The 23,773-nt window shown below is 42.6% G+C and overlaps 1 protein-coding gene across 1 annotated transcript in view; it reads right to left on the reverse strand.

The window, feature by feature from the left end:
* LOC103804249 (lipoma-preferred partner homolog) overlaps positions 1-8,729 on the reverse strand; it is a gene marked incomplete at its 5' end in the record, with an annotated part of 44,509 nt that extends 35,780 nt beyond the window's left edge. Inside the window, one exon of the mRNA XM_009076848.1 lies at positions 8,560-8,729. Within this exon, the coding sequence (XP_009075096.1) occupies positions 8,560-8,729 (170 nt within the window). The remainder of the gene's footprint in view (positions 1-8,559) is intronic.
* Positions 8,730-23,773: the final 15,044 nt, after the last annotated feature.

The raw sequence follows: 23,773 nt of genomic DNA on the forward strand, positions 1-23,773 counted from the left end.
CCAGAAATGTCCCAAGCCCACCAGGGTTTCTGTGTGTGCAATGGCAAATTAAACAGTTTCCTCCACTGCAAACAAACATCGCACGCAGGCAAACCATGTCCTGGAGTGAAGAACAGAGGCAAGACGCTAGAGGGAGGATCGACTCACAGACTGAGTTTTTGCCAGAGCAAATTCCTTGGAGTGTGGCTTCACCAAGGAGACGGCTCAAGTGGCATGCTGCAAGAGCCTGCTGGCCTCCCTGGCACTCAGGCTTGCAAATCACTGTCTGGACTGAAGGAAAAGGGCATCTGGAATCAAGAGCAAGAGAGACAAGACCTTCTGTTCTCTGCAAGGCTTTGCATGGTTTCTAAGGGGAAACCATACCTGCTAACCCCAAACACACCCCATTCCAGGACAGACTGGTTGCAAGGCTTTACCAGCAGCTCTGCTAGCGTGGGAGCAATGGTGAAAAATCACCAGTACAACCTGTTTATTTACTTCAGTGACTTCCAATTTTTTTTGTCTCTGGACACTGCAGCACTTTGACATCACTGCATTAGAAAGGACTGAGCTCCATAATACATTGATCTGATGGAAACACACACCTAAATTACAGGCCTGATTTCAAATAAATCACAGCCTTTCCAAAATAATTGTCTTTAGCAGTTTGAATTGACAAATAACTATGCAGGGTTACAAACAAGCAGTAGGACTCCATGGAAAGGAACACCATCATGGTACCTCCCACCCTCCTGGGTTTTCCAGAAGCCCTCACTCAGCTTTCAGCTGCTCTTTCATATTTATGTCCAGTTTCTAAACAGCAGTGGTTGGAAAAGGGGAAGTAAAGAAAGGCAGCTCCTTCACCTGAAGATCTTTGCAGACTGAACTGCAACTAGGTAGAGAATTGGAATGTGGAAAACCTGAGCTGTATGCTGCAGGATGTGTTTGTGGTCCAGGACAGGTCACTCAAGCTCAGAACAGGAAAAAACAGGGCTAAAACCACCTCTGGGTCTGCTCTTGCCTAGATCTTAACTGTTCTTAACAGATGTTTACCCCATCTGTCCTTGAAGGCTTCCAGCAATGGAGACCCATGCCCTAAACAAACTGCATTTAATCTTCATGGGGTCAGATCTCTATCTGCAAGATGAAGGCAGTGTTATTGCCTTTTCCCTAGACTTGCTGCTTACCAGAAAGGTTTTTGGAGGCAGAAATTGTCATTCACTGACACACCACAATGAGAGTTTATTACAGTGGGATCTCTAGATGCTATTCAGGTAGCAAGGGGTGAAAGCAGCAAGTAGTTTAGTGAGGAGGTGGTAAAGTACAACTGAAAGAAAAGAGATGAATGCTGTAAACACTGGCTGTGGCTTGCCATCTAATACCCATCTACACTTGACTGCAAATGAGGAAGATTTTCTCATTAATACAAAGATGTTGGTGCCTAAGACCTTATAAGCTGGTTTTGATAACTTTCAAAGGCAGACAAGAGTTGGGCTATCTTCTACAGAGAAAGCTCAACACACAGCTAGAAGTAATTGCTAAATGACTTCACTAGCTCCTCTACTGTAGTATGATCCATAAGCAGATGTATAGCCAGGAGCCATAAAATTCCATTAGTCCTGCAGAAAAGGAGACTATTTTCTTCCAAAGAATATACAGTTGGACAGTGGAATTCACCATGTGAAGCGAGAAATTCACCGAATGGCAGCAGCTGGTCCTTTACAGTATCATCTTATTTCAGTTGCTAAGAACTCTCACCACAAAATTTCCCATGGAATAGTTTTTCTAGATTATACATGTCAAATCAATGCTTAGTTCATATACTCAAAATATGAAAAATGTCCCTAATAATAAAAGCACAAGGCTGAGACAAGACAACAGTTCAAGTTGTTATGGCTACCAACACATGCAGGAGGAAAGATCTGGACTCTAGGAAGCCATCACAAAAGCCTCAAGCAAGCCCAGTTGTGGAGGAAGAGCCTTCACCTAATAAGGACACGTGAAAAAGAGTGGGAAGTGATCCATCCCTAGCAAAACTTTGCACTACCAAGACATGACTCAACTAGTTAATCAGCACTTCATGCCCAATCTTCCAATACAGATGTACCTACTAAGATGCTGTCCAACATTATGGTAACTTTTTCAAAAGTATCCCCCTCATAACACTGCTATCATTGGTGGCATCAAGTTGCTTTACCTTCATAATCCATAGATGGTCTTCCTCTAAAGCAACACTCTGCTCAGCTTTCTGGAAAGTCCATTATACCAAAGCATATCGGTCTCAAAGAATCCATGGCGAAGGTGAGCCCTGTACAATTCTTGGCAGGGCTCACACTCCCATGTCTTCCAAGAGCACTACAGATTTTCCCTCTTACAGGCTTGGTTTGTAGACTCCTTGTCCTGTCCTTGTCGGATCGTGAGATGAACTGGCCCTGTCTTCTTTGATATGAGCCCCTGAGTCTCCACAGAGGAGTTCCTATACAGCTTTACCTCATCACCTCATGGTATGCTTTCACCCCTTTCTTTACAAGCTCAGTTTAGAAAGGAGGTTATTAACCTCTGCTGCCTCCCTCACTCCCCTGCTCCTGCAAAGGAACCTTTTCCCCCTGTCTTGTGACAAAATAAGAGGCATCAGCCATCCCCTATAACAGCTGGTAGGCTACTGAAAAAACAGATGCAGTTTTCCAGAGGGTCAGCTAAGTTCAGCTGACCCAGTTCTGACAGAAGCTGCTTCATCGACATCTTCTCACACACACACATTTTTGTACCTTCTAGACTTGGACTCCTGGAAGCTCCAGGTGCAGCTTACGCAATAGCATCCCATCCTCATCTATTTTATGCCCTGATTGCACAAGGCCATTTACCACTCAAAGTAGTAGCACTGAGCTTATGGGCGACACTCCTCTTCCATCTTCCATCTGTATTTTTCATATCAGCTGTTGCTGGGTGGTATCAATAGAAAGGGCTGTTAGACTCTTAAAAGATGTACTAATTTTTTACTCTTACAAATGATGATCAGTTTACCAGAAGTAACAGCTTTGCCCTGCCATGGTATTTTATCAAAGAAGTTACCAGTTGGGCCTAGGCTAGCAAAATGAACAAAGTTAATAATCGATAGGAATAAAACATGGCTGTAAGCAAACCAAAACTCTGGTCCTGTTTTGTGTCTGCTATGTCCATGGATCATTCTTCTGTGGGTAAGAAATATCCAGGGCAGGAGCCTGCTGCTGCCTGGCACAGCCCAGCTGCATCACTCCGCTACGGGAGCTGAGACTTAATGCTTTTCGATCCACGGGTCACAGGTTCAGCTCCCTGCTGCCGATGACTCACACAGGAGCACCGAACTAAATCTAGCAACACCAGCTTTTTTCTAGGAGAGGATTGAAGAGCAGCATTGATCTCAATGAAATATTTCGAGGGCAGAAAAATTCCACCACGTAAAGAGTGCGTGACTTCTCTTTAGTTTATTTTATATTTTTGTTCCAGTTGTCATTTTGAATTCAAACTCTTTGGAAAGCAGGCATAATAGTCTTAATGATCCCATTGAGCAGTTTAAATTCAAATTGTGGAGCACTCGCAATACCATGCTGGCAGCACTTTCCATAAATTACTCTCAAATTCAATACGTTGCTTGACAAAAACAAGAATAAAGGGTTTTTTACTTTAAAAAGAAGAAAACTTGTATCATAAAAAAAAAAATCTTTAAATTATAGTTTCTCTTTTCTGGTCCAATTTAAATTGTTACATAGTTGCTAAATTAGTGCTGTAATCCCTGCTTACAAATTGCAGAATTATTTTTAAAAATAGATGTAAGTTTTACTGCAGGATCAACCTTACACTCTAAACCATATGTGCAGGAGGTAACTGCTCTTGCACAGCTTTCAACCAACCACACTCATGGGCACACACGGGGTGAGGTTTACAATACCAGTCACACTGAAGCCAAAAGCAGTTTAACCAGAGATTTCAGTGAACACAAATTGAGTTAACACTGACATTTCAGAGTGATTAGGAAATTTAAGCTTTCCCAGGATGCTCCACAGCATCAGTGGCTCTAGTTGTACCATTTCTTAAAAGATCAACATTTCTCTTGTGTTCTGTTCTGAACTACCTTCTCCCACAGAACTACAGCCACTGATAGGACAGGAAGTTAGAAGCTTGTAAGAAAAAAACATCTAAGTTTTTTTGTCACAAAACAAATAATTGCAAGGGGAGGAGAGGAGGGGAAGTGGAGTATCATGATCCCAAATTTACAGCTGAGGAACAGCAGTAATCGGGGCATGACTTCCATGCACAATTCTTCCCCCTTCAAACACTTCCACAGCTTTAGTGCTGTGGAAAGATGAACCTTGCAAAATCCTTGTAAGTGATCTTTGGGGACGGGTCATGGCCTCAATATTTCACAGTGCACAGCAGAAATAGGAAACCTCCATCCTCGGGTCTCCATAGGGCACTGCAGAGCATACTCACCATCTTCCCTTGCTCTAGCCAGACAGACATTAGACAAATTGTTTCTTTTTCTTCAATTGCTCATCATTTCTGATGCCCACCACTCCTCTGAACTCTTTCAGCAGACCCTGGCTATTTCTGCTTTCTTGGAACCTTCCCAATCACACCATGGTCCTCTCCAGTGGGTCACATTGACTTGGACTCAACAGAAGAAACCCTCAGAGGCCAGGAGCATCTGCAAGATTTTGCTGCTTCCTGCAGTAACTGCAGGAGCTTAGCCCCTCTCAGTCCTTAGCCTCAGAGTACACATCTCCAACTGCCAACCACCAGACTGCCAGGAGAGGGGATAAGAATGGAGGAAAATTCCCATGTCCTGAAGAAAGTCATCTGGACACCAAAAAACATCCCATTCACAAAACAGCAGCATCACTCTTGCCAGACTGGTGTGTCTGGTTAACCTTGTGTTCAGTCCTTACGATAACACAGCATTTGGAAAGAGGACAGCTGGCACTGCTCTAACATCTTGCTCTTCAATCTTTTATAATAACAGTTCCACTGATATTACTCTTAACCTTTTCTCCAACGCTAAAATCTCTTCAACTACTTAGAGGAAGCAAACCAAATGTTCTTTTGTCAGTAATTTGCCCTGTAAGGGAGGGGAAAAGTATACTGATAACATACTGCAGACACAGCAATCATCACGTGCACAGCAGTACACTGGTTACACTGGAAACCCTATCATGGTATTTCAGATGTTACTTGACTGTCGTAATGACTAGGAAACATCTGTCTCCTATTAACACTTTAGTTTTCACAGTTGCTTTTAGCTCAGCAGAAGTGTCTTAATGGAGAAGACTGGTACTCTTTTAGAAATAACATCAATAATGAAAGAATCCTTGGATGAAAAGCAAAGCCAGCAAACACATTGGCAACAGAACTCGCTGCACTCATAAGATGTAACAGGAAATGATAGTGAAGGGCCTTTGGGTGGGGGATTTTTGTGTGAAAGAAATTAAGTCTGGTACTCAAATTCCCCTTAGGAAAAATATTTCTTTTCAAACAGGTGATTGGTTCCCTTAGATGTTCATTCAGATTTTGGGGAATTTCATCTTAACTGGGTCGCTGATAAATAAAACCAGAAACAAAAACAACAAAGAAAACCTCTTCTGCAGGCTATTTAGACTTGGTATTGACTAACCAATAATTAAATACAGCTCTTCACAGTAATCTTAATTATGGCTTCACTACACCACAACTAAGAAGAGTCATATAACAAACTGAGAAGATTAGTCAATTCTAATTGTTGAAAAATGTGTATTTTTATTTTTGTGCATAGTTTTTATGTAAGTCCACAAATCACATAAGTGAATTATTAAAAAAATAATCAAAGAATTCAAGAATGTATATATCATGGCCAGGCAAGTATTATAGTTCATTTTCTTGACATAAATGAAGCCTCCATGGCTTGCGTAAGAGGCAAAGAGTTTTGGACTTGGGAAAATGGGAATGTGTGCTTGAAATCAGTGTGAATTAGGCAGACCAGTAAACAAGTTTCATTGAATTACTCAGTCATACCAGTTGAGAACCCTGTTTTCTCAGCTGGCCACTGCCATGGATAAGATGTGCAGTCTTGGGCTAGTAAAGGCTGCCCCTTTCATGGGAATCCAGGTCCAGAGGAATCAGCCTGGGTACTCCAGTCCAATTGATTTCCTATAGATCCAGGGTTCCTAGTGTCCAAGCTATTTTTCTGATAATGGGACTGGGGGAAGCTCCAAAAAACAAAAGCAAAATCAACAACAACAAAAAATAAACCCACACCAAAAAAAGACCCCAAAAAACCAAACCAAACCAACCAACCAGAGGCCACAATGCATCAGAATTCTTAAACACAAGCTTGATTTGAAGCAGGCCATTAACTCTCTCAGAGTTCAGTATAACTGCATCACACATCTAAAGACAAAAGCATTCAGACTGTGCCTCATCAATTTAAGGGTCCCAAATCCATCTGCAAGAACAACTTGCAAGCCTAGCTCAAGTCCTCAGTGTCCTTAGGCATTCATTATCATACTGAAGCCAATGCAGACCTCATTCCATTGAAAAATCAATGAGACATATGCTCTACAACACAAATTCCTCAGGCCCAAAGCCAGTAGCATGGCAGGTGCCTAGATCCCTTGTAGATCTGGCTTTCTACACAGCAGAGATTTCTGAAATATACTGAGACTTAGGCTCCCAACACTTGTTTCTTCCACATTTAAGAGTTTAATGTGTGCTTGGGTTTTTGGGGTTTTTCCTTTACTGCATCAGACTGCCAGACTCCTGCTTCCCATTTCCCACTCACAGTACCAGCTGTCCAGTCAGACATACATAGCCCCATCAGGATTGCCATCCTTTCCCCTGCATGTGCAGCAGCAGATGGATCCAGACGTGTTTTGGGTTAAGTCCATAACCAGGTTTTTGTGGACTGCATGGATAAACATTTAAAGGCCCCTTCTGGTTATATAAAAGGAAGCTATTAAACGTTTACTCTTTCCTCTGTACTCAGAGCTGCAAAGCCATATCACAGAATGTACAAACGCAGATGCAACCAGGCAATTATCGTTCCTTTATCCCTTAAATAGATAGAAGATAAATTTGAAAGAAAATGAGGAACAGAATCCTTCTCCCTTTCCTTTTTTATCCTTTTATCTCCCAATGTAGGAAGTTTACTGAACCCTTGCCAACAATTCACTCAGGCTAATGAAGTGTATAAGTAATGGGATTAAATAATCTTAAACCATTACTACAGTGGCTAATGCAGATGTTTTCCCAAACTAAAGCAGATGAGTGGTGAAGAATGCGTGCTTGATTTAAAAAAGACGAAAAGAAAGTATCAATCTGCAAGCAGATGAAGTCAATTCCAGCCTGAAGTCAATGAAATGTTTAATTCCAGTTACATAAAGTTGCTCCAATTATATTATGAATGCACCTTCCTAAAGTCTGCAGTGCTTTGGACATGGCCAAACTTGCGACAAAATGAACCTTAAATTTTTTATGGTACAATCATTTTAGTGCAAACAAAAATGGAAATTATTTAAAAGGTACACAGTCCATCAAAAGATCATTTAGTTTTTAAAAGCCAGTTAATGAGGCCCATATATCACTGCCAGTGTAAATAAGACAGAATCCTTCCTTTTTATATTCAGTATTTCAGTAACAATCCCACTGCAAAGGCTCTGTAGAAATAAAAAGAGCAATGGGATATTGGAGGCATTTTCAGAAATATGTATCATTGCTCTAATTCTCATTGGAATGCCAGAAACTCCAAGAAAAGCATCATTTTTGCAAATCCAATTCCAGAAGAGTCTCAGGTCCATTGTTTATAAGAACTCAGAACTGGAGGTTTAGAGAAAGACTTATCAATGCTTGAAGAATCTTTTGGTGCTTTTCTTACTGTAAATTACCAGGATTATCCTTATATACTGTGTACTAAGGTCACACCAATGTAAGGCCTCAGGCATATTTTATGATGTCTCTTTAATTTGTACCTGTGCAACCAGTTCCAGCTTGCTCTTACAGGAAGGAGCATCTTAAAAAGTGCAGATCTTCAGAGCAACTGTTAATGGTTGGCTTTAAGACCTTGCTGGAGGCAGAAAATGAAATTTTAGGGTAAGGTAAGCTTCCAAAGATACCTAATACAAAGACCCTCAGCTCTGTGGAAAGACTTCCATCAAGCAGTTGCAAAGGTCTTGATTTTAGAAGTTTCAGTGCTTTTCTTGCATCTCACCTCCTTATTCTTAGTGGGCACCACAGTGTATAAGGCTTCTCAACACAGAAAGCTTCTGAGAAGGACACCACTGCTCAAAAATCGCTTCATAGTCTGCCCCTGACAGAGACAAGAAATCACAAAAAGCATCTCTTTCCCCTGCTGTGGCTGCATCATTTCAGAGACAGCCAGACTAGAGAACGAAATTCACCCAGTAAGCTGAAGAGATGAGAGTTCTTCTGAAGACCATGGAATAACTGGTGCTCATGGTACTGCCACAGGATTGTTCTATTTTAACTGTAAGGCAACTCCACAGCAATGAAGGAAATCAATGTTTCCAATGCCTGTGCATTAGAATCAGGGTGCAAAGAAGAAGAGATACTTACAATATAGCAGGGTTCACAGTAGGCTTTCTTCTCCACTGCATAGAAAGGCTGTCCCCTCAGCTTGTTGTTGCACTTCATGCAGGTGAAACACTTCACATGGAAGACCTGGTCCATGGCCGTGCAACCAGTGCCTTCTCCAACAACATTCTCCCCACAGCGGGCACAGCGACCTGTCACCAAAAGGAAAGGATGTGAGTCAAAGCAAGCTCCTGGTCCTGGCTGCAGAAAAGGCCCTGCCACACCTGTGCTGCACAGTGGGTAAGGGGGACACAGCAGCTCAGTCAACAGAAGAGCAATTTGTGCCACTGCTGGCAAAGACCCAGTGCCACTGGAAGGTACTCTGGTGCTGGCCCATATGAAAAGATCTAGAAAGGATTGAAACTGGCTTCCAAGACTGCAGTGGTATCAGTTCTGCTGCTGCTAGCCAGTGAGGAGTCTGAGCCCCACAAACAAACCACTCAGCTATCATCTAACCCAGCTATATAGTCATCCTGAGCTCCTCAGTTAGATGGGATAAACCTGTGCCTAAAGCCTTGCCTCCACATGAAAGGATTTTGTGGTAGGATGCCTTGCAAAGCTGCCTGGTGGCAGCACAATTGTTACCATTTAAAGAGCAGTTTTTGCTTGTACAGCTTAAACCAATTCTCTCAATGGAGCCAATTACATCTTTTCTGTTCGAAGATTAATGCGGATTAAGATATTGTGTCTATTTAAAGCACAGAAACTATTCCTAAAGAAACTGATAGGTGGATACTTTATTCTTACCATCCTTCAAGAAAATTGTACCAGAAGCTGCTATTAAGGACTCTAGGTAAAGACAAGCTTTAAGAGCTCTGTCTGTTTCTGAAAAAGGTCCCTAATGTCACATACAAATGCATAACAAAAATTCTGCAGACACACAAAAGGCTTGCTGCCTTGTTCAGATTGTTGTTAAAAATGTTATGTGGCAGACAGATTTAAAAGGAAGACAAAATTTTCTTAGATCATGGGAAAGACTTCCTAGAGAAGACTGCTGCAGAGATGATGGAAGAGGTGAGTGGAAGGCACACCTTTGCCATTTTCCTCTGTCATTCAAGTACTAGAAATGGAGATAGCCCATAAAGGTTTGATGTCCTTACCCAACAATCAGTGTTGAAAATGGAAGGTATTTAGGACAACCTCAGCCACCCTATGCAGAAGAACCCTACTGAAGGCAACAGAGCAACTATGGTCTGGGCCACTGTCCCACTCGAAATGGTACTCTCTGGTTTGAGAATAACTGTGTTGTCCTCAGTCTTGGGGCCCTGTACTTCTTGAGGACTCTATGAGTGGAGTGGCGTGGCCACTGAAAGCAGGAAGGAGGGGAAGGAAAGCAAGAGTTGAGGTACAAGCAGGAAAGCAGACTGAGTTCAACAGAGAATTACTCATAAATGCATATACAAATAATATGTACCTGATAATAATTAAATAATCCAGCAATGATACAAAGTTCTCTCACACCACAGTCTGTGTTTATCAGCCTTTTCAAGCAAATACTGCACAACTTCCTAAAAGGACTTGGACACGTGTTGTCATCCCAAGAGCAGAGCTGCCATCCCTGCGCTGTTCACTGTCAATGTCCCCATCGACTTCTTCCCTGCCTGTCCCAGACTCCAATAAGCTACATCCAGGGAACAAATCATGTAAGCTACTTTTGGATCCCTCAGGATGTGGCAGGATGATATATATACACATTTGAGATATATTAGGAAAGCTTGGAAAAGAACCCAGATCATTACGATTTGCTACAACGGCATAACCGTAGTTGATTTTATACAGGACAGACAGTTCCTGACTCAAACATCTCCCAGCCTGAGCAATGTGGAGAGAGAAGTCACCAGATGAATCCAGATAAGCCTGGAAAATCCCCAAACAGGAATTATTAATGCTGTATTTAAACTTCACTTTCTTTACCGTTGGTTATCAGTGTTTTCATTGACAGCATTGTGCTTTAATCACACCATTGTAACACTTCTAGTGAGGACTACTTTTTCATGAGAGAGATGGAATGTTCCCAGCATGGTGGTGAGGCTACAGAGCATGGGATAAGAATGGAAAAAACCATGAGGACTAGGAAGAAAAAAAAACCAAACCCACTGGAGTGAACCACAGGAGGAGCACTGCGCTGGGAAAGAGGCAGAAGACACCTACTGTGTACACCACAGGAGCTGCATGTACCACGGGGAGCACTGCCCAGTCCTGTGTGTGGACAAGATGGAGCGTGCTCCAGGGCCTTCTCCAAACTGCTCGTGTAGCTGGGCTGTAATACGAAGAGACGTCTGGGGAGCAGTTAATATCTCTATATATAAAACATGAAATTGAAAGCCATTAGTGTATTACTTTACACAGTGTTTTTCCAGAGGGAATATTCCGCTGAAGAATTTATTTTCCCTAGTGTGCCATTCTGTGATCATCCGGTATTATTTTTATGAGGCATTTGGACATGGAATAATGTAGTGTCTATGCAAACACTTCTCAGCTTTCTTTGTTAACATCTGAGCAGAACATGTGGGAATCTTTTCTTCCCCTCCTCCTCTTCTCACATCCATAATTTAGCCAGCTTTGTATACTTCAGCATTTATCTTCCTCTTTGACCAAGGCATCTCTCCATTTGCTGAAGAAGCTGTCTACATGGAAAGCAAGCTTCTGGCTGTACTTGTGCCAGGAGACCTGGCTATGTTTCCTAACTCAAAGACAAGTTCTTGTAATCTCTGACAAGTCACTCGGTGCCTTTGTGCCTCTGTCCTCTCTTTGAGGAAAGGGCATAAAGACACCTTCTCTGCTTCCCAAAGGTGCCCTGAGGCTACATTCCTCCACAGCTCTGAGGCATTCCCCAACTACAGTGCTGGTGGTCAGGTACAAACCAAAGAGCAGCACAACACCAGTCTTGGCCAACTTCTCCCCTTGAAGTTGGTTTCCTTAGGTTTTCCTTCCTCTTTCTGGCTTTTTCCACAGAAGATTCCCATTCAGGCAGTGACAGACTTAACCTGTCTACATTAATGAGAAGTCCAGTTTCTGCTATTATGTACACAGACAGAAGTACTCCTATAAACTCTTGCACAGGAAAGCTTTAAGAAAGCTTCCTTTTTTATAAGTTTATATGCAAATTGTAACAGTGTGGCCTTGAGCAAACCATGCTTTTCATGAGACATGGCCACTCCAGTGAGAAGCAAAACACAAGCTCTGTGCCTAGCAACTCTCCCAACTGACTCACTTGCCCAAGGGGTAAAAGCAAATATGCCAAAGTATTCAAATTTGGGAGCTTACAGTTAGGTGGCTGGATCCACATAAAGGCATGTGGGCAAATACCCAACCAATCTGGCTTGCAGTGATGTGACTGCACCTTCTGCAGACCTTCGTGAAATCTGGGAACTCAGAAGACTTCTGTAAAAGCTGATCTCTTCTCCCAACTCCTGCATCTCACTCAAATTTGGGTGAAAATGGCTATTACTTTCAAGTGCTGGTAAGAGAGAAGCTGACAAGCAGACAGGCACATGCACACAGGCAGTGCAATTGCACAAGCCTCATTTCCTTAGAAAACCAGAAAAACCCCACTAAAAACAATGTATCTATCATTAAGTCTGATAAAAACAAAACAAAGGTCTGTTTTTCCTGTGTGCCAATTACCAACAGCGAAGGTATTTGTGGTTGGGCTCACCACAATTAAGTGCCCACACATGTTCCCCATTTTAATATTTTCACACTGGCTGAAATAACCCAGTCCGTTGTATGCAGAATACCCATGAGTGAACACAGAACAAGTTGCACTGCTTATTGGGAAAGAAGTAGCAAAGGCAAAGTTTGCAAGACTCAAGAACAAACAGATTGCACAAAAAAGATTACACAAATAATCCAAGAGAAAAATAGCAGGCAGCGTATTACAGTAGAAACATAGAACAACGTGACCCATTTGCTTCCCACAGAGACAAACAGCACTTAAAAGGCAGCTTAAAGACAAAGGACAAAATTAGCACTAAACTGCACGAAGATGAAACTATGTCATTTCAACATTCTTCTTTTGCCCCTTCAGCCCTTTTTAGATCCTTTTTCAAGATCATTTCAGCAAAACTAGAAGGTGATATGTTGGCAGCAAGCCTGGGAGACCAAAGTCCTCTATTTTTGCATGAAAGAGGTTCATAACCTTGGCTGTGCCGTGACCTTCCTTCAGCCTAGCCTGGCTGCCACACGTTGGTCTTACCTTGGGGGGACATATAGAAGTGCCCACAGAGGCTTCCCTGCTGACAATGTCATCATTAGTGAGTGCATCACACGGAAACACTTCAGCAGCTGAAAGGATACATCAGCTACTACACTTTATTCTGAAACCACCTCATTTACTGTCTTCTGTTGTGTAAAAAAGTTTGAAATATTGCAAACCTGAAGGAAGAGGGGGAAGGGAGGAGAGGAGCTCATATTGCACATGATGTCATGTTCTAACTTCTTGTTATTTTATTACTATTATTACATGGCTTTTGCCTACGCCACCACAGATCCTGGCTGCTCAGATTATGGAACAGATCCGTTGCGCTGGGTATTGGAAAAACACAGAATTCAAAGAAGGGCCTGACTGCAGGAGTTTACAATCTAATACAAGCAGTAACAACTGGGTAGAGATAGGAAATAGAAGGAGGCAATCAGACAAAACCAGTCAGCAAGGAAAACTGTGGTGTCAGCACTCTAAATGTTTTACTATTGACAAGGAGTCTGTAGACAGCCCAGCAATGGAAAAGGTTAAGGAAGAATTTGAAAGAGAATCTGGAGGGAGTTTAAAGGAAGTTTAATGGGATACATCTGAGAAAAGGACAAAGCACAAAATGGAATGTTAGTGCTTGAAGATTGAACATAGACACTTTCAGATGGGAAGGATGAGTTGATATGTCACTAGAGAATACTAGAGGAAAAAGGGTGGGAATAGGCCGTTACAGATCACGAAGGCAAAGACATGAAGCTTCTGTTGGATATGATGCAGAAATGAAATCAGAGATGTTTAGGAGTTGGACTCAATGATCCTTGTAGGTCCCTTCCAAGTCAGGATATTCTATGATTCTATGAGTAAGAGGCAGGAATGATCTGGCCTAACTTACAAGCTAGAGAGTTATTTCTGCAGCTAGTTGAGCATGAACAGGGAGAAATCACATTTATTGAAAAGGATGTTGCAGAGAATCAAGGTCACTGGTGCTTGGATGCAGGTTTTATCTGTGAAGATGAATAGGAAAGGCCATAAACTGAGCTGTTACTCAGCAAGATACTTAAGATTTGGCCAGAAACTGGGTGTGATCTGGAGATGAGGAATCAGATACAGGGTGTCCAACCTTATCTGGGATATGTGTCACTACTAAATGTCAGATTAAGAATTTGAACCAATCAGTCAAACATCCACCACTGAAGATGGATGATGGAATATGTATATGCCATAATAATGCTTATAGCATAATATTCTGATAGCAATTACAGTGGAGACAAAGACAGAGGTAATGTAACTCTATCCAGCTAGCTTGAGATGCTCCTGCTTGCACATCCAAGGACTGCATTAGCCTTTTTTAGGCTACAGCACTATTTGTCTGTCATACCTACTTAGACATTAAGCTGTTGGGGGCACTGGCTGTCTCTTGCTCTGTGATGTACAGTGCCTAACATAGACAATTCAGGCAATAACTACAGATGCCAAGAGTAAAGAAAGCAGAGAGAAAATGTGCAAACCTCTCCACAAAAGGTTTAAATTCATGAATTCAAAGCATGCATTCTATATCCAGAAGAGATAGGGGATAATTTTCTGATAAAAGCATCAAAGTAGGAAGGTTCTGCATTTGCTGAAATGTGTGGAAAAAAATGTTGATATCTCAAAAAACTCTGCATGATGGAAAAAACTGTTTCCCGCCTAACTGTACTGTGGGAATATACCACAAGGTCATATCCTCAGTGCCTATCAATTACACAATTTCCCTTGATCAGCTAAGAGTATTCCCCGGTTCTCACTGCAGCCCTGATACACTACGCAAGAAAGAACTAAAAGAATACAGCGTGCTGCCTTTACAAAACTGTACCAAGAACATTTCTAAAATACATAAATACATTGAACAAAATATCTCACTAAAAGTTCCCTTGGCAGCCTCAAGACACCCAGTATTTCCGCTGCATTATTTTTCTAATCATCTCTGTTTAGAGTTCGCCAGCGAATGCATTTTAGAGATTCATGACACATTCTGCTTTTGGATGGCTTTGAATCAGCTGGCAGTAAATGTGGAAAAATCATTATTCTTAATGAAGAAATATTGATGACAAAACAGCATTTCGAGGACAACGCTGACCATAAGTCAACAATGTAACAAGACTTTCCCCTCTCTCCCTCCTCTTTCCTAGTGACTTTTATCCAAAGGTTTTCAAGCATTTCCCAAGCATGTGGGAGTCCTCAGGACACCTATGTCAGACAGGCACAATTATTCTATTTTAAAGGGATACAGGAGCAGAAATTGATCCATTAGGATAACAGTGTGACAGCAAACCTTAACTGCCAGTACACCTTAACTGAGTTGAGTCTCAATGATAGAACTTCTGCAACTCATAAACACCCAGCAGGTCCTGGGTTCCTTGATTTGTCCAAAGGGAATAAAATAGGAGTCTGTGTTCCATAAGGGAGGGTTTATTTCCTTCCTGCAGAGCATGGGAGGTATGTGCTGACTGTGATTATGTTAGAGAAAGATGTGTTGATCATATTTGTCCCAGAATGATTCTGACACTTTGGCACTCAGGTCACTGCAAAAATGGTATGAAGGGAAACCCAAAGGTATTTTGTATATTTTGTAGGAAACCATGTTATTTTTCTCATCTTACCCTTGTCTTCCTTACCTAACCTATTTTTTTGCTTGTGAACTCAGACTTCTCACTGAGTGAGAAGCCCTTGGCTATGGTTTATTGTGCCAGGATCCAAGCTTGAAGTATCACCATTTGACAGTAGCATGCTGTATGCATCAGTTGTCTTACACAGCCCTTGGACACGAGACAGATCAATCTTAATTCCCTCTTCTTCAGCAGACGTCAGAAAACACAATCTTTCACAGTAAACAGAGCTTCATGCTGCAATGTGTGCCTGAAACACTTCATAAATTAAATCCAAGGCCGTGATTTAATTACTGTGTCCTGGTTATTCTGCTTTAACTGTGTTGCACTTGTACTCCAGATGTACAGGTCCCTGCAGTGACCTACTTGTCATTTGTACTGTACGACACTGTGCAGTAGCTGCACTCTTGTGTCGTTTGCATCCCTTTCCTCCGACCACAATACAACTTCATATTCTCACTTTGCTTGGCTGCAAACCTGACACATTCTCAGTATGCCCTGGAGGTCCCATTCCACACCACACAGCAAATGGCACTGCAACTGTGCAGGCTCATGCTGCTAACACTTTACTGTACCTTTTCAAACACTTCTCCATGCTGCTCATCACACTGTTACTGTCCCAGCTGACCACTAGCCCTCATGGTGAACCTTTCCAACACCCCAGGGAAGATAAAGGACTGTTACGACACTCATAATGCAGGTGGGGAACCTGAAACACACACAGGTTAAGTAACTTTCCAAGAGTCACACAAGAATTTTATAATGGAGCCAGGAACTGAACCACATCTTCTCAAACTCAGTCTAGTTTCTTCAATCACAACACTGTCTCTTGGAAGGCTGCTCGGTGAGAAAGGCTTGTGGCATAAAAACTTCTCCATTTCAGAGGGAGTTCTCAGCACCAGTCCTGCTGGAATCATCTCCCCAGGATGAGTAATGTGCTCCCTGTGTGCACCACCCCACTGCTCTCTGGCAGCCTGGCTGAGCCATGTAGCAACTGAGCATTCAGAATTTTGTGCCCCTGCTACAGTCCCCTGTTTAATGAGAGAGAAAGAAAGGTCTCTGCTTCCTTCAGCATCTGTGTGGTGATGATCCTTTGCACATCTACATCACCCTCTCCTCAACTACCTGGGACACAAGAAACAATTTTGCTTGCTTCATATATAAAGCAGATTATGACAAGAGGTGCCTTTCTAAACTATTGCAACCACAATGCATCACCACCACAAAATCAAGGTTTGGAGAGGAGCAATCCTGATTCTCCCACAAAGCTATAAAAGTTCAAGTTGAACAGGATCCTGAGAAGTCATGGAAACTATCTTACTGCCTTGAAGGCAGGATCAACTCTCTCTACAGCATTCTTTACAGATACTTGTTTAACCTGTTCCTAAGAACCTCCAGCAACAGAGATTTCACCAACCACTTGGGCAAAAAATCTCAGCGCATACCTAACTGTACCAGGAGTGAGCCTTTCTGCCATCCCACCGCAATGCCCCTCGCAGCAAGCTGAGCCAGGGCCTTTTTACTCAGTTCACGATGGACATAAAGAACACAGATGGGCTTGGTTTGGTCTATACCAGTTGCATGGGACTGAATGAACTGACCCCATCGTAGGCAAGTGTGACCGTGAGCCCCACATGGATGAGGTACCAGTCCCCAACCTGGGCGATCTGCAGTGTGAGTGCCAGCCCAGTGGGGGTCAGTGATGCTCTACAATATTTAAGGTCCTGGATAGGTTTTTTTGCAGCATGGTTTTGCTTTTTTTTTTTCTTTTTTCTTTTTTTTTTTTTTTTATGTTACATTGTGTCAACTTTTTGGCACGTGTTTTACCATGTGCGAACGGGTTGAAATAGAGCCTCAGTAACATCTGGAGCCGAAAGAAAGGGGGTGAAAAAAAGCACGAGGGAAGAAACATTCCTCCCTTTGCTAATCGATCAAGGAAATGCAAGGGAGAGAGTAAAATGTACTCTGTTTCCTTTCTAAATGTTGCCTTTAATGCCGATGAAAGTTGCCAGATGACAGAGACTACAGTTGTACATCCATTGAAGAGCCCCAGCTCGGGAAGCAGAGGAGAAAGCTGTTAGAGCAGCTTTGCCAGGTGCTGTCAGCCAGGGCATGGGGGTTGTTCCTGGAAACCAGAGCAATTCCTCCTCCAGCCCCTGCCTCCCCTGGCTCTCCCAACACCACAAACAGGGTGTCATATCCCCTGCTGCATCCTGGGCACTCCTTGCTTCTTTCTTTCCTTCCCTACTGCTCCCAGCCTGGCCTGAATGCTAGGCATGGGTATGGCAAGGAAAAGTAGTTTTAAATTGCAAGTATAGAGTTGGATGGAAAGAAGCAACATTTCAAAATTATTCTATTTTTTCTTTTTTTTTTTCTTTAATTAAAAAGATGTTTGCGTTTGGAGTCAAACTTTCAAAGCACTGGTTTGCACCACAAAACCCAGCCAACAAACACTTCACTAAGGAATGCAATCGTTTCATTTGGTAAAAAAAATAAAAATTTAAAAAATCATACTTTCACTGAAATCTCCCACATTCCTGTGCCATCACTCCTCTCCTTCAGGGCAAACTGATCACATATAGTAAGTTGAAAAAGCAAGAGACATAAACCCCTCCTTTTTTTCCAAGATAAAAATGGGGCAAAATTTGCAAAGGCTGTGAGAAAGTGGGGCTTTCCCATGCTTTCCAAAGCTGAGAAACCTCTTCTTTACTTTCATAGGAAAATGAGAATTTTTAAAACAAAAATGACTCTTCTCCTTGGAACACATTATTAATGTCAAAATCTTATCAAGTGAGATGATACCAATACATGGCAACATAGCTGTAGATCAGACAGTTTTTGGCAATTCTGGTGATGCCAACAGCAACAACCACCGAGTCAGGTCCCTTTGCACTTACACTTGTTGCATGATAAACCCTGGACAGTAGAAATACCAAATATATGACGGTACACAAGGTGAGCAACCAAGCTTGTCTGAATCTCTTGCAGGGAAAGACAGGCAGGATAGGAGGCAGGAATCACTCCTCCCCCCACCCTCATCAGGAGCAATGGGCAGGGGGGGCATTATCTGGGCTACCCCATGGCCCACTGGGTTCTCTCTGTAATGCTGCACCAGATTTCAGGATCCTTTTTTGGAAAGACACAAAAAACCACCTTACAATTACTAGGAGGGTCAGTGGTGGAAGTCCCAGCCAGGAAGCTATGCAGGGTCACTCTCCCCGGCCTGTCTGGGTCCCCTTGCAGGTGTCTTTCCAAGCTGTCCCAGCCTATACCCCACACTGACTCAGGAGATTAGACTTGCTGGTAGAGCAGTGAAGGATAGTTTCAGGGGTTGCTGCACCTGACCCACTACATAAGCATGGCTGTAAAGCAGTAAATCTGGAGGCCAGACGAGCTGGGCTCCTCAGACACTTGGCGCTCGCTGTGCAACGGTTCGTGCATCTTCTCCCACCCACTCCTCCAGGTGGGGAAGACCAGAAACCAGCTGCCCACAGGCTCATGCTGCTGCTCAGTGCAAGCATGCCTTAAATGTATATCAAATTCTCCTTAGCTCTTGCTTTCTGAAGAGCTGAACCGAGAGTGCAGTCAGAAGGGACCAGCTCAGACTCACACTGATATAGACATCAGCCTTTATGTCTAGGTCAAAAAATGAGTTGTCTTTTACTACATTCCCAAAAGACTATAGTTAGGTTTGCCACTTGCAGCATGAAAGCAGTCTCATGGAACACAAGCAATGGTGCACAGCTCTGCAATGTTAGGTGCTGAACAAAGACAGAGCAATGTCTCCTTTCCCAAGACTTTCACCTCCAACTGCGTCCGTGTTGCACAAGGGCACTTCAAACCACTTCTGTCCCCCTGCCCAGCCAACCCATTTCACAAGCCCAAGACAGGCGCCATCAGTGTGTTCACCAGACTCAAGCCCAGCCAAAAATCACATCCGCTCCTGAGCATGAATGACTCAATTCACTCTTCCATAGCCTGGCTGTGATCCAGCTGGTATTCGGCAGCTTGTCTCGGCCTTGTGGCATCACTGGGAGGGTGGTGGCATGAAGAGATTTTTACCAAAGGCTCTGTTCAGTAGTGCAGGCCTGAGTAATGGCAAAGTTTTGAGTCAGAGATGCTTCCTGTGCCATTGGCTCCGGCCTACCAACCTGGCATGCCTTCTGCATGCTTGCCTGGGGAAAAACGTCTGACAAAACCCAAAAAACTGGGAGGGAACCTGTCTCTGCCCTGCCAAAAGTGAAGAAAAAGAAAAAAAAGAGGATAAAGGCTGGATCTGACAAAGACTAGAGTTCTGAACAAATGGCAGTCTCATAGGCCCAACAAACTTTGAGGCCTGGAGTTTTCAAAGGTATCTGGCTGCATTAGAAGATGTCACACTGAATTTCAACCAGCACCTCATTTATTTGAGGTCTTTTGAAAACATTGCCTTTCACAATCCGGCACCAGCCCAAAGCTTCCTTGCTGTTTTGAAACACACACTGTCTGCGTGTCGACAGCAGTCCTGCCATAAATTACATCCCTCAGGCACTGGAAACCATCTCACCTGTATGCTGAGCATCTACTGTCCCTTGCACTGAATTCCATTACTCCAAATTTCTCAGCAGCTGGAATCAACTAGTGCTGTTTTTCTCTCATTAAAGCAACCTACTGGACAGAGATTTCCTTCTTCACCCCAAAATCTGAGACTTTTCCAACCAGGTATGAGGTCCAATATCTGTTTATTCTCTTGGACAAGTAACAGGAACTTTACAACCTGGGATTGAGAAGACTCTGATTACACAGGGGAGTTACAACATTTGTTCCTATTCATACATGTCATAACCTTAAAATGTGACACTGGTATTGAGAGCAAAAGTCCTTTTAAAATACCATTTGATGTTGGTGACACCATATTTGTTAGACTCATGTTATTATGCAATAATTACAATTCTGCTCATCCTTTTGGTCATGGGACCTGCTTTTAGTGGCTAAGGTAGATGGAAAGTAACACTGATTACTCTCTAACTTCAAAATTACCTCCCTGTGGCACATGCTTCATCTGGAGCCCATGATGGAATACTATGATATCGAGTATCCATAGATCATTATTCTCACCTGCTTGTCAAATTCTGAGAGCTTGCAGGAAAAGGAGATTAAAGTTTTCCTGCTTGGCCTCCATTATAAGTGAATTAGTCCAAAATATGAGATAGATATTTATAACAATTATTACTTTATTTAAGGAAAGTATGTGGAAAATCCATCTGCACAATTGTGTGTGTCACTCTCACACATCCTACAGCTTTTGATTCAAAATTAGCAAGGCTGAAAAAATAATAAGTTAAAAAAACCCCTCACACCATAAAGATGAGCTCTTTAGTGGCCCTAAGACTGATCTGTTTGAGGTGGTGGTTTAGACTCTAGAGCCTGTTGACTAACAGTAGGAGACATGAGAATTGTGGGTACTGATCCATATTTATCATGATACAGACTGTCCTGACATTTAACCTTAGGTCCTCTATGACGAGGCTCTGATGATGACCAACATCTACAAAGGTGTGCTCAAAGTATTACTCACCACATTTCTAATATGAAAAGTTCTTCCTAAATCAACATGTGTGTGAAGGGCACCAATCTCTGTCTCCTGAATTATTCACAGCATTCTTGACCTGAAAATTTTGTGCCAATGGAAACCGAAACCCCCAAATCTCTCCTTTCCTCATTACAGGGCTGAACCAATCAGAAAGGACCAATCTGATATCCAGAGCTCATCATGAGTTCTGCCACTCCAATGTCCTTGAGTGGGCATTAGGAAAGGCCATCGTCAGCGAGGATTGTAAGTGTTTGCCAAAAACTCAGTGTTGAAAAACGTCCTGAACATGCTGTACCAGTGATGGCAACCTCCATGTGAGCAAGGCTGGCAAATCGTTGTGCTCTGAAGTTTCAGGGTGCTCTTTACTGGTTTCCTACACACATAGGAGTTCACTATGATAATGGTAAATATGTCTAATCCTCATTAAGCACTTTGGTATGACAGGAGGGAAAACTGATGGACTTGTTTACATGTGATAACAGAATAATTTGAAATCCAGTAGACCTCCAAATTTAGATCTGAGGTACATGCAGAGGCACTCAGTTTATCCCAAGCCTGATTTTAGCTGATGTAAACTTAGTCAACTTCAGGTACTTTTGAATTAATATAACCAAAGCCAGAAAGTCAATGCTGATTTAAGTCAGTTGGTTTCCATCTGCACCTAAAGTGATGCAACTTTATTATGTGGACAAAGTCAGATGTGATGGGTAGATCGGAGAAGATATTATTCACAGCCCAGCATCGGAAACAGTGTGGGAGACTTTTTTGCCCCAGTGAAAAGCTACCATTTCCAAAAGTCTTCAAAACAGAGAACTGCAGAAATGTGAGACTCGAGGCAAATGTTTCAAACTTCAAACATTTTGGAAATAGCTTTCATTGTTTTGCATTGCTCTAAGCATCCCCTTTGCAGCCTTTGCACAGATGAAGACCTATCAAACAAAATGCATCATGTAGTTCATGGGAAGTCTAGAGACGATGGTCTAGACCAGGTGACCCAGAAGTATTTGAGATAAGCTTCAGATCTGTGTCCAAACATTAGAACACCTGCAAAAAAGTCTGAATTCCAACACTGCTTCATGAGAAAGTCAAAGGAACCTCTTTGTAACAAAAAGGAGACAGACTGGCATTTTGGAAACCGCAGACTAAACGCTTATGAACTTCTTTTCATGCAGATGAGTCTGAGGTATTAAGGGTCACCATGGGATATTCCCAGCTAAGAGTGACACAAAATTAATAAAACAGTTGCCATGGGAAAACAATTTTAATATGTCATTTTACAATGTTGCTTTTGCTGCATACTGTTGTTCTCCCCTGTCCCCAGAGCACAGGCTCACACTGATCTCCCGAGAGCTTAGGCAACATTTACTCAGCCAGAACTCTAGCCAAGCTGATGTCCATTGGAGCACCTTCTAATCAACACACACCTATTGAGATGCGACCCATTATGTGTCACAATTAGACCATGCTCCAAAACATCATCCTGTAACACATTACTTGTTCTTCTGAACAGCTGCAAATTTCCTAGGCCAGAACAGCTCTTGTAATCAGACATTTGCTGGATGCACACCTAACAGCTGTTATTCATGGTCTCAAGGTTTTGGCCATTTACAAGGGACTCAAGGCAACAAGTCATCCACCTTCTCTTCCTCCTTAAATGAAAGAAAGTTCTTCTGCAAAGGGCAATAGGCAACAAGATTGTGTGTGAATGCCTTGCAATTGTACAAAACAGAAGAAAGCAGAGTCTGGCAGACCCAAAACAGCTTAGTTATGGCTCCTCACCAAATGCCCTGCTGTAACCAGAGCAAAGAAATAACAGAAACCCCACCAAGATACCAATACTAATTGTCTTTCTATGAAGTACTGGTTTTGTTCAGAAGACCAACCCACACTTAGATCAATGGGCCTCATGAATATGGCATGACCAGGGCTAGCTCAGGGCACACATCTGCAACCTCAGAACAGCAATGTCCCTCTGCCCTAATTTTGGGGGTGGCCTTTTTTTTTATGCCTGTCTCTGACCCTTCTGCTGAGGCTCCTAAAACTTGCATTAGCTGTGCAGTTTTTTGCCTAAGCCCTCAAGACCTGAAAGCATGTGTCTCTCCCCTGCCTGAGCAAAGAGAGCAGTTTCCATTCCTCACTCGATTTATAGACAGGAGCGCAGAAAGAGACTGAAGGAGTTTAAATGACAAGCTTTCACTAGGAGCTGGCCATATAACTGACACAGACCTTCTGGCTCTTCTCAGCCACAGCCCTCTGGAGGAGGGATGCCATGGAGATGGCAATGCACCAGCTGTGCACATCTGCAGTGCACTTGTTTCACTTTCTTCACCTTTTAAATTCTGCCTGTGAAAAGCCAATAGAAATAACTCTGACCATAAGCAACCTTCATTTTACTCTCCCCTCCCATTCTTGTTGCCTTGCATGGAAATTGAGTATACATAGAATAAGAGGTTATGGTTGTTTTAGCATCAGCAGTGGCCTAATAGAACCACACAAGCACAGTACACTGAAGCCTGTGCTTTGCCATTTTATCTTTAGAAGAAGACAATGTTTTTAGGCATATACAGATAAATGATAGAATATTTTAAAATGTCCCACTCAAATATTCACTGTTATTGTAGCCATACCCTCCCCAGTCCTGTCCTCCTACCAAAGCTTCCTCCCTCCCCTAAACACACACTTCAGATTTGCCAACTCTGGAGATAGTCACACTTCACAAGACCATGTAGGCATCAAAAGCTGGATCAGCTGATGTGACATGTAAGGAAAGGAAAGGAAAGGAAAGGA

Source organism: Acanthisitta chloris, unplaced genomic scaffold, assembly GCF_000695815.1.
Source record: "Acanthisitta chloris isolate BGI_N310 unplaced genomic scaffold, ASM69581v1 scaffold43756, whole genome shotgun sequence".
Lineage (NCBI taxonomy): Eukaryota > Metazoa > Chordata > Aves > Passeriformes > Acanthisittidae > Acanthisitta > Acanthisitta chloris.